Raw genomic sequence first — 11,733 nt, forward strand, 5'->3', positions numbered from 1 at the left:
CTTCACAATTAATGTTGAAGTGTGGCTGCTAATGATCATTTTCTTTGCTTTATAAGTATAAAAGGATGCTAAGCATATGCAACAGCAGGTTCACAGCACGTCTCATAGCCATTTCTCTGCAGGGACTCTTCTCAGAAAGATCTAAGGCATAAAGTGCGCCACAAACAAGATTTCAAGGAAATCAGACAAGGCCGGTCACCATCCCAAAGTTTTGTGCTTGGATATTTAATTTTTGTGTTGTGAGGACGTGTCTCTTAATGAATTATTGGAGAAATGAATAAAACCACAATATGATAGCAAAGAGTTATGACATTGTTGTACTATTATTTTCTGTGGCTTTATTGCTTATCTAAAAAGGGAGGTGTAGGTCAACCTATGGGTGCTGCACACTTTGATGGGTCATATGACTTTTTCTTGTTGATGTCACTGTTTCTTGTTCAGGTTCTCTTCAGGTACTGTCAGGGCTATTACTTGGTTTTAAGGGACTCCTTTTCATTGGCAAGCTCTGCCAGCTTTTCAGAAGAATGTTGGGTAGCATGGGTCTCACTGCCTCCAACCTATGCAATAGAAGGTGTACTGGTCAGCAGGAAAAATTTTACGAACTGTGGGATCTGCAAAAATGTTTGTTTAATTTCTAAGCAGACTGTGGGTGTTGTGATTGCACAACGCTTATGCCATTCACATAAGAAGGGTAATTGTTTGAGGGGCTTGTTTCATTTCTTAGTCACAATCAATGGACAATAAAGCCATTGCGACCATGTGGTCCACTCACATGTGGCATCAAAGGCAGAAAATCCAAGCACCAAGCTTTTTGCTATATTCAGCTTTTTCTCATATCCTGTGGCCTATGAATTTTTGATTTTGTGCGAACTGTGCATGAATGTGGCTTTTAAGTTTTAGCACCTATTTAATGAAATGTTGGCTCACAAGTGTGTTGCATGCATTTAGGGCTTTGAATACCTTGTGCAAATTGCAAAATGATGCCTGGAGGACATCTTGGTTCTTGGGCATCAACACTGGGGTCTCTTTTCTTAGCTGATGTTGACAGTAACTGCTTTCTTTCTGCTCTAATCTGCACATGATTTCTCTCTCTCTCTTTTTCTTCCAGAGGAGAAAGGTATCTACTAGCAGTGGCGCTGGCGGCGGCAGTGTCACTGTCACCACAGCAGTAGTGGTGGGAAGCAGTACTGGAGGTGGCAGCAGCCGCAGCCGGGCCGGCGAAAGCAAGATCAGTCGAGTGGTGGTGCCGAACGGAGCATTGTCGGGCGAGATAAAATCAAGTCAGTGATGCATTAGTTTTTTTAGATGGGAAAGCTTTTGCTCGGGGCTGTGTCCGGTGGCGGTGGTGGTGGCTCCCTGGTGCCTACTCTCTCTCCACTCTCCTCCTCGAGGTGTTCGGTCGCCTTCCCTCCTCTCTCCCCCACGGCCAATACAGCCTGTACCCACTCTCTCCTCTCCCTCCCCCATTTCATGTGTATATAAGCGCGTGCGCTGTCGGCTTCGATTCTCGCTTTGCTCCCGTTCAGATGAGTTGTAATGTCCTCGGCGCCACTCGTTCATGGTGCAAACGGAAAGCAACGCACAAACACAAGTAAGATAACACAAACACTAAATACAACCTCACCACTAATGGAAACGCCGATGAACGTAACGGAAACTTGGTGTTCGCCCCCAATGCTGTCGCATCACCATTTCTTGAGTGGGAGATGTGTAATTTTTTTTCTTTAAATACAAGAGCTGTCTGTTAATTCATGCTCAACAGCCATGTTTTGCACTTTGGTCTAACCCTGCAGTAGTTTGCAGTCAAGGACGTTAGGGTTGGGGAAAGATGTAACTGAAATGTCTCACACATAGAGAGAAATGCTCTGCAGGGAAATTGTCAGACATATACATTAAACCTCCTTAATATCGTCATTTTCAAAAATACTAATTATAACATAATTGCGGCTATTCCCCAACCCAGTCCATAGAGACTTTAGCCACTGTGTCACATTTTGTCACTAACTGCTCTTCGTAACTTGTGATGTGACGGACATTGCAATTTGCCTTGAGATAGCTTCTGCCTTTTCAGTAAGTCAGAGACCGATAGAAAAATACTTCCGCCTTCAGTACAAGTGCGGTGATGCTAGGGTGGCTAGAACACTGATGAAAATGCGCATACGTGTCATTGGAATCGCTCATAGGTGTGATGGTGGCCACCAATAAACTGGCCGGTACAACTTGCCTTCAGCGACCCTCTATCACGATAAACATCTTCAGCTATCAGCTCGGCAGTGCATGTGGCCTAGCACTGTTCGAAGTGTGCTGCGTGCTTTTAATAGGCCACAGCCCAAGCACAAATATGCTGTAATGCTGTTTTGTGTAGAGGAAATAATAGTGCGCAAGTTAGGAGGGGAAATGCAGTACATTTGATGGCCTATTATAAGGTGTGCTTTGTGCGATTTTGTCTAAGACATGTCCCTTTCTTCAGATTGGGTCATTTTTTGTACTGTACCCGCCACAGTGGTCTAGTGGTTATGGTGCTCAATTGCTGACCCGGAGGGTCGCGGGGTCCGAATCCCGGCTGCCGCGGCCGCATTTCGATGGAGGTGAATGAAAGAGGCCCATGTACTTAGATTTTGATGCACGTTAAAGAACACCAGGTGGTTAAAATTACAGGAGCCCTCCACTACGGTGTCCCTCATAATCATATAGTGATTTGGGATGTGAAACCCCAACAATTAATGAATGAATGAATGAATTTTTATATTGTGTCCTCTCTCTAGAAGTATCATACTGAACATTTTGTCTTGTACAGGACTTCTGGACTGTGAGGAGGACAACCTAGAGCTGAAGCGGCAGCAGCTGCAGCGGGAGCTGGACCTGCTTCAGAAGGACAACCATCCATCAAGCAGTGGCAGTGCTGGCAGCAAAGGAGGTGCTGGAAGTGGTGGCACAACCACCGCCACTGCGGCATTGCCGCCTCCTCCAAGTCAAACACCGGGTACCACCAAGAGTGCACACTCGGCGCAACCCATACAGCAGGTGGGCCTGTACCTTTTTTTTAAAATTCAAATTTATTTTCATAAATGATGCCGGAAGACCTTAACAAAAGGTGCAAGTTATTCCACATGGCAGATATTTGGGGCAGACACTGGATGCTATGTGAGGCAAACAGCTAGCAGACATTATAAATACAGTTGATTGGATTATAAAGCTTTATGTCCTGCAGGACGCGTTAGCGCGAGCGGGCGTCTTCCACGTAGGGACTTGATTCCTATACATATAAAGCTATATGCCATGTTGAACAGTTGTAACACCTCCTAGGAAATCTCATGCAAAGTTATTGCACTGTGCTGACTATGCGTACTATATCGAAGTTGCGTTCACCTCCACATTCGATGTATCGAATACTGTGCTGCACTGCGCTCTACAACAAGCACGCTTCTACGAACGGGCCTGCAAGACACTGCTCTGCTGCATAGCACACATTCGGGTTCGTGCTTGCGAGGCTAGCATGTGCAAACACGAGATGATCCTGCGAACACAAAGAGAGAGATCTGCGCACAGGCTTACATTGCTATGTAAAATAAATTCTTAAAACCCGGAAATCTCCTGAAATTGTGAACACATCTACAGTGTGCTGACTCTTGATCCGTTATACCATTGCAATTACGGAGAGGTAGCTTTCGTAGAGAGCACTGTGCAGCACGATTGAAGTCCAAGAGTGTCGACCTAGCATACAGTTGGCACATCAGGGCATGCTGCAGCAGCACAGCTGAACGAGTGCATGTGACATGAAACAACCCCAAACACACATTTTTTTAATACAGTTGGGCCAATACAGAGTGTCCAAAATATGATGCGAAATGTCTGCATGGAGGGCCAGCTTGAAGGCTGTTGTGTGATGTAATGCATGAGCAGTGTGAGGGAACGAAGGAAAGTGCTCGACTCAGAGAGCTGTGGCGTTATACTTGGGATTTGAGAACACATTGACACAAAACAACCGCTTCAACTCGCTCACCATGCACTCGCTGCAGCATCCCAGTTGCTGCCCTTGCTTTGCATCCTAGCCCAATTTAGAATTTTCAGGTCACTTGTGTCACTGCGTAAATTGATTAATCCGAAAAGATTTGATCGATAAAGTCGACATCAATGACAATTAATCATTTTTCGACACATTTCATCTATGATTGATTGTTCATCGATATTACCATCCCTAATGCAGATTATCTGTAGATGGGGTGGATTGTAACTTACAAACTGACATCTCTGCTTGGAAATTGCTGAGGTAAAGCTGAAAAGTGACTTGATTGTAAAGAGCGGCCTAGAGGTCAGACATGGTGACTAGTCAAGTTTTAATTTCGGCACTGGCTAATTTATGATCGAAGAGTAACGAAAGTCTTGGGCCTGTAGGAATGTAGGGGTGCTGGCTTGGTTGGGGTTGAATTAACCATATTCGATTTGTGGGATGTCTGCTGACAAATGGAGTAAAGGCTCATTTTCGCCGACACTGCGGTGGACAAGCCTGGGTGAGTTATTTTGCTACGGAATAGGGTTTGGAAAGTTTCCTGCCTTCTGTGACTATCAAAGAGATGGCCCCATGCTTTGTGGTTCTTTCAGGGCCAGCCAAGCGGCAGCAGTGAATCATCGAGCGAGTCGGACGATTCATCGTCTTCGGACTCTTCGAGTTCCAGTTCCGATGATGAAGACGACGACGATGACAGTGAGGATTCGTCAAGCTCCACTTCATCGGGGGCTGCTTCGCCATCGGCCGGTCGGGGCAGTGGGAGTGCTGCACTGCCACCGCCAGTCACAGAAGGCCAGCGACACCACCGAGGCCATCGTGGGAATGCGGAAGAGCGCGGTGCCACTGCACACCGCTCCGTCGATGGCAAGAGCAGTCGTGAGCCATCACGTACTGGATCATCTTCACATGGACACGACAAGGATGCTGGGCGGTCAGTGCACATGCTTTTGTTTATCTTTTGGCGGTGGCTAAGAAGAGCTAGTGCAATGTTAGAGGTACCTGAAAAGGAATTCTGAATCCAAATTTTCTCATGCCTGAGTTCTTGTGTGCTGATGCATTTCATAAAGGGTCAGTGTTAGCTGTGGAAAAGTCATAAAACACCGTAGGCAGTGCAGTTTGAATCTTAAGATCACAAAGCATGTTAGGTCACAAAGATAGCAGCAGCAACTCACTACTTGCGTAACTGTCTGTGTCACGAGAGAAAAGGTGATGTGTGGTGCTTGTTGAGGGAAGAGCGTTAATGGGGGTTGTACATAGAGAGAATAATGACAAACACATATGTACAGTCGCGCTCAATATGACTTGCAACGCGGGGAGCGCGTGGCCTCACGAGCTCAAAGAGTGCGCTGGCTTCAACTGCTGTTATTTCATGAAATAAACGACGTTCTCGCGCTTGGGGATGATCCCCATTACAGAAAATACCATTTGGTTTTGAAATAGGTGACGTTGAAGCCATGCGCAATCTTGATCTCGTGAGCCACCCGCTCCCGTGTTGCAAGTCATATTGAGCGCGATGTACATTTAGGGCTTCTATGTCAATTATGAAACTTATATGAACATATCAATTGTGTAGAGGCAGATTTCTGTCAAAGGGTTTTACGTAGGCTTGTGTGAATATTCGAGTAGTTCGAATATTCGAACATTCGAATACTGTAGTATTCGAATGTGCTTCGAACAAATTTAAATTATTCAAATTTCGAAATGTTCAAAATGAACAAAAAGACACATACAGTCTATCCCGGATATATCGAACTCGAAGGGGATCGCGAAATAATTTGATATATCGATAATTCGAAATATAAATATGCGCATTAAGGCTTATATTAATGCATTGCAGGTCTCGAAGGCACCAAAATGAGATGAATGCGGAGATACTCGGCAGTCTCGTCGCAATGTTCGCATTCCTTTCCGTTTGTTCGAACACGATGGCATGCGGGCCTCTTTGTTTCCGGAATTCGTAACAAGCGAACATGATGATTCGCTCACAACTAGTATGCTAAATAACAGGTGGCAACTTCTTCTTTTGCATGTTACCGCACTTATTTCGCACGAATATAGTCCGTAAATTGTCTTGCTTCTTGCGCGCCGTCAAGTTCATCGTCATCCTAAATATCATATGAAGCTTTCCAAATAAGCAAATTCAGCGCCTTCGGCCACAACAACGGTGACTGACGCTGAACGCCGATGCAAGCTCTGGAGCGCGGTAAGAGTTTGTTTAGCGGCAGCGTTGACATAAGACGGCGTTGACATTTTTATAACCGCACGGGTCCACTTCCACGGCACCGGCAACGTCAGCCTTCATCGCGGCATCGATGCAGTCAGAAACAGCGACGTCGTCAACTGCACCGATGAAATCGCTTGCTGTACTCCCGTCCGAGAGCGCGCCCAGAAATGCTAAGTCGCAAAATTCACTGAGGCACCGTACGCCGTTGTCAGCGGTCATGACGCACCCAAAGTCATCACCTGGCACCAAAGCCCGCAAGGAAACAGTTCATGACGGTGCTTTGCTTGATGTCGTTACAAGCACCAGTCATCATTTTATCGCTACGAGCGGGTCAATGTTTAGTTCGACTCCTGAATGAGGATGTGTCAGGAACGAAGCGAGAAGTACACGAGTCCTCAAGCCGCAAGAGACAATGCAGCCCACAAACAACGAAGGAACAACAAGTTGCCACCGTCGACATCTTGGCGATGGCGAGGGCACTTGTAGCTTTGTAGCAAGCAGCCGCTGCTTTGGCGCGAAAAGCAAAGAAAAAGCGTAGCCTCGAGATGTGCGTTTTATAACCGAAAATGCCAAAAACGTCACGACGTTGCGGTATCTCGAAGGCCATGCTTTTAGGGCCCGCATGCCATCGTGTGCGAACAAACGGAAGGGACTGGAACATTGCGACGAGGACTGCCGAGTATCTCCTCATTTCATCTCATTTGGTGCCGTTCGGCATCGGCCCCTTTTGAAAAACACTGTGCACGCGTGTTACAACTACAGATGCGCATCATAACAAGCTGGTGCACTCGCAAGCGCCCTGCGCAACCAAACAAGATCAACCTTATGCAATGACACCGCCTTTTCATCACCGCGCGCAAAGAGTGATCGCATGTGCACCAGCCCTATACTTTTGCATGGGAAATTCAAGGGGATTTCTCAACTGTTTGATATAGCCAATAATTCGATATATCCGAGTTTGATATATCCGGGATCGACTGTATACCGCATGCACCCCCCTGTAAAGGTGGTTTCACTGCATCGGAGGGGTGCTATACCGTGAATACACCTTTCCTGGCAAACTCCGCACTGCCCCGAATTACCCCGAATTACCCTCACGTCGATTCATCATTTTTTAAGTTTAAAAGCTTGTTATACCGGCTTATATGCTCTAAGTATAGTAAATTTTAAAACATAACATAGTTTACAGGTTATCACTTGCATTGTACCAAAAGTCAAATCCTGCCACTATTCAAAGTTGCTTCCACTTCCTTTTGAACCAATAAGAATGACATTTGCACATGCCTTGTTTCAGTTTTAAAAAATATTGTGGAGGTTAGTGGGGTCATGACAAATACGCTCATTTTTCTTTATAATATGTGATATATACTATTTGAATTTGGTTCAAAATTATTTGACCAAATGACTACTCGCTTTGAACCTCAAATTTACTATCAGCACAAGCCTAGTTTACGTATAAATAATAATGTCCTGCACTTTCAATCTTGGGATGCTTGATCTTCCACGTGTCTCGACTTTCTGCAGCCACGGTCGTGACCGTCATCGGGGGCAGTCAAGGGAGCCACCTGAAACAGGCAGGATGTCGCCAAGTCGTCGAGGAGGGGCGCCTCGGGATGGTGGCGACTATGACAGGTACGCGGGCCGGTCACGTGGCCCCCGCACTCCCAGCCCTGGTCCACCCACGACTCTAAGCGAAGGCCGCCAGCAGCAGTGCCCAGCCGTGAGTGCCTTTCATAGGACTATTGTCCATTTTGGGTTTGCCACTTTGCAACACTGCTGTGCTTTGTGCATACTGTATTCTTGCTTGCAAAAAGTGCTGCATGGTGTGGGACCTCATAATTCCAAATGCTGTGAAAACTAGAACATTAGTATGAATCTGAACACAATGAGCGGTAGCCTTTGGCATTGCTCAACCAACGAGTGCACTTGGTTGATTTTCATGTTCAGGGTGTTAAAAATACCAAAGGGTGCTTGTAACTCAACATTTTTGGAAAGCTGTTCAGTTTCCAGCTGAACCCAAGCAACAGCTTCATCCATGCAGCCAGCGGAGAGCTTGCCTGTAAGGATTGCCACGCATGGCCTCCTTTGACAGCCTTGTTGGTCCACCATTCCTTTTTATTGATCGGACCATCATCGTAAACAGTGGCATGGCAATGCTCATTTTAAAGAGTTCAAAACTGAATCCGAGTGCGGAAAGCAAAGCACAACTCTTATCGAGTCATACGTGTTAAATTGGGGGAGGCGCTTATCGCAAGGATCAGCAAGCTGGTGATTAGGTTGTACCAAATAGAGAAGTCAACATGCATCGTGCTATCTGTACGACATCAGCAGTGTAGCGATAGCAAAGCAAAGCCCTGTGTTATTGGACACTTGTAGAATAATGCTTGTCACACTATGTTTGTCAAACGTAAGTAGCTTTGCAAAGCGTTGTAGTGCGCTTTCCTTCAGGATTTAGGTCACTGTGTGTATTATGGTGCAGACGCTGTGTGGGTGCTGTTTCATTTGGGAGACCATAGTCAACGTCTTGGTGCTTGTTTCATCAACGTCATGGCTTCTTGCTTTGTATGCCATGTTTCTTAGATAAGGTGCATTCAGTGTCGCCATTAGCGGAGACAGCATATTAGCAGCTTTTAGATGTGAGAACAACGCAGGACACTGCATTGTTCATGCGAAATGTTACCTTAGTCCCCGGCATTTGAGCACAGCGAGTTTTTCAGCGTGAGTGATGTACTGTTATGATGTAACAGCAGGTCAGGTCTTTGTTTTGGGCAGGTGTTGCGAAATTACATTACAGTGATTCCACTCCTGCGCCAACTGCGCCAAAGTGCGCCAAATTGTATTTATTGCGCCAACCTGATATAATATCGACGAAAATTGCGCCAAACTGCGCCAAAGTCTCGGTTTGGTGGGCGTCTATCACCGGCAATCGCACGGCCCGCGCGTCGGAACATGTGCAGCTTGATCTTGGGGCTGCCAAAGTCGCACCATGGCCCAGAATTATTCCGCTGAATAAATAGCGCTCGCGCGTGCGTCCCGAATAAGCTACGATGCCATGCACGGTGCCGACGCAGCTTCTGTTCTGCAAGTCGGCTCGACAGCAAAACGCGCTCTCCGATGAGGCTCGTGACGTTCTAGGCCTCTCGGTAGCGAGAAAGTGCGACGGTGATTCATCGGCGGACGTCGTCTGTTCTAGAAACGCTGCTGATAGCTCGTTTAAGGAAGCAATGTTCGTAATAACTACATGTGTGCTGCTAAAATGTCTGTCACTTCTGTTCCGGACATCGCGGAATGAAATCTGGGATCGCTAGCATATATATAAGGAACAATATCGAATTTTCCTTGCTTCGCGTTTAATGGCAGAGCCCGCGAACGGTGGAAACGCGTTCACCTTTTCCCAGATATACTTATACCATGGATCCTTCATTCGGAAGAGCTTTTTCGTAATTGCTTATACCAGCACGTCCGAGTTTAATCACTCTGCGGTAAATACCCCCTAAAAGGCCCTGCCCTTTCGAGCTCACGTGCTAGGGTTCCAATTCGAATTTTTTGCTGCTTTTTAAAAATGTCATCTCATTAATAAAAGCATATATCCTGGTCGGAGCAGCCGCAACTACGCAGCTGTCATTAGCGGGCCCGTCGCTGACGGCCCACAGTGAAGCGGCTACCCCATGTTACACGTCCGCCGCTCGCTTTCGGGAGTCAATAGCTGACGGGTAAAAAAAATCAGTTTCGCTTAAGGGCGAAGCAATGAATGCGATACCAACAAATTATATTGTTAAACGAAGTAAGGCTAGCAGCTAACTCTTTTGGATTCGATCTCGCGTAACTCAACAAAACACTGGTTTAAGGGAATATGGCCGCTCCAGGAACCGAAGCGTTTTCTTGCTTTGAGTTCTCTGGACACGAAGTAAGCGTTGAGAGCACAGCAAGTTTACGAGCCGTCTCCTGATGCCTCGAGATGGCGCGCGCGCAAGCGACTGCGCCCTCCGAACAATGTGGTCTCCTCGCCCCCCCCCCCCCCGCTCCCCTGGCGTCCTTTCATGCTCCTTACGAAAGACGGGCGGGGCGTTTCCTCTCTGTTTGATGTGCAATCGACGGCAGGCCCGCACGCGGGAAGATGTTATCTCATGCGCTGTCCGTGCGACGGAGACAGACGGCCAGCTAGCTTAATCTCCGCTTCAGCCGCGTTCATCGCCAGCGCTCGCGAGCTTTTACCCGCGGCTAGAATGCGCGTGTGATGTTATTAATTTGGTCTTTATACAGAAAATTACGGCAATGGCGACGGCAACAATCCGCGGGGAGAGCGTCCATATAATTGTTATCACAATAAACATTTTAAAAAAGTTGAGGAGCCATTTCACTCTGTGAAGTGGATGATAAGCGAATCTGTTTCGCGCATGGCAAGGAGGACAGTTTGGTATGTAAGGCCAGGTTGTTAACGTTCAATACGCAATATTAATGCGAAAGCATCAGATGCTTTATCAAACACGAAAATTGACCGTCGGCGGCGTCAATCGATTGATGCAAAAATAATCATGTGATGGCGTCATAATCACATCATAGATCATCAAAACTTGTGACGTCATCATGGCGTCATATATCGTGATGTCACGTGATGACGCCATCACGACATCGTCGCTTTACACTGCTTCAAAATCGGTGCGCCGATCATGGAGCTAGCGCAAAACCAGGTGAGGTGCAGAAAGCTTGCAGAGCAGGAGGGGGGAGGATCGACCCGTCGATCGAGAAGAAAAAGAACCTGGCTTTCGCCTTGGGGTTTCTTAGGGGAATGCATCAGGGACAGTGGGCTCTTTGGCATTGAGGCACTGCTGTACTCACGGGTTTGTCTACAATGTCTGCTGATAACCCACATAGATGTATTTACGTTTATTTATAAAGTGCAATTATTGATGGGTATTCTGTTTATTTGCTAGTGTCGAAAATAATCGCCAAAGAGGTTAATTCAGAACACTCAACTGCATGAGCCCTTATTTTTCATTAGCGAGTGAAGTATGGAGTTCTCTGAGATGATTTTTTCCATGAGATTTGCAATGATCGAAATTATCTAGCCTTCATAAGAACCCCAAGAATATTCCGGTGCTTGATGTTATTGCAATATGCTTCTGTAGTGCACTCCAGGATGTAAAATTCGCTGCTCAGAGTGCTCCCAGATGCAAAATTATGTGCTCCAAAGTGCTCCGAGATGAAAATTTTGCTGCTCCAAAGTGCTCAAAACGAAAATTTGCTGCTCCAAAAATTGCTCCAAATCAGAAGTCCTCGGTAGCATCACTGCATTACAATACCCTTGCTGACTATGTGACTAAACTGACTGTTCTTAAGCAAAACTTCACAAGATGCAGAAGCGAACGTCTTGTACCTCACTCAATTTGCAATAAAGCAATAAACAGCTGGTTGTATAAGCAGGATTGTTGTCTTCATTTAAATTAAAGGATGCTGAAATCTAGCTTTTTTCCTCTTTCTCTTTTCTCTAAAGCAAAGC

At 46.3% G+C, this 11,733-nt stretch overlaps 1 protein-coding gene across 1 annotated transcript; it reads left to right on the top strand.

Annotated features, from left to right (window-relative positions):
• Positions 1-375: 375 nt before the first annotated feature.
• LOC119386143 (putative protein TPRXL) lies at positions 376-8,107 on the top strand. Its single transcript, XM_037653486.1, has 6 exons — positions 376-498; positions 1,109-1,280; positions 2,798-3,024; positions 4,603-4,940; positions 7,758-7,953; positions 8,048-8,107. Exons 1-6 carry the CDS (start codon positions 376-378, stop codon positions 8,105-8,107), a joined length of 1,116 nt encoding a protein of 371 aa, XP_037509414.1.
• Positions 8,108-11,733: the final 3,626 nt, after the last annotated feature.

Source organism: Rhipicephalus sanguineus, chromosome 3, assembly GCF_013339695.2.
Source record: "Rhipicephalus sanguineus isolate Rsan-2018 chromosome 3, BIME_Rsan_1.4, whole genome shotgun sequence".
Classification (NCBI taxonomy): domain Eukaryota; kingdom Metazoa; phylum Arthropoda; class Arachnida; order Ixodida; family Ixodidae; genus Rhipicephalus; species Rhipicephalus sanguineus.

Excerpts from the sequence above, each read along its gene's own strand:
- LOC119386143 (XM_037653486.1), top strand. The coding sequence starts at position 376 with ATGGGTGCTGCACACTTTGATGGGTCATATGACTTTTTCTTGTTGATG. Across the intron at positions 1,281-2,797 it reads GTCGGGCGAGATAAAATCAA|GACTTCTGGACTGTGAGGAG; the intron begins GTCAGTGATGCA and ends TGTCTTGTACAG. Across the intron at positions 3,025-4,602 it reads CGGCGCAACCCATACAGCAG|GGCCAGCCAAGCGGCAGCAG; the intron begins GTGGGCCTGTAC and ends TGGTTCTTTCAG.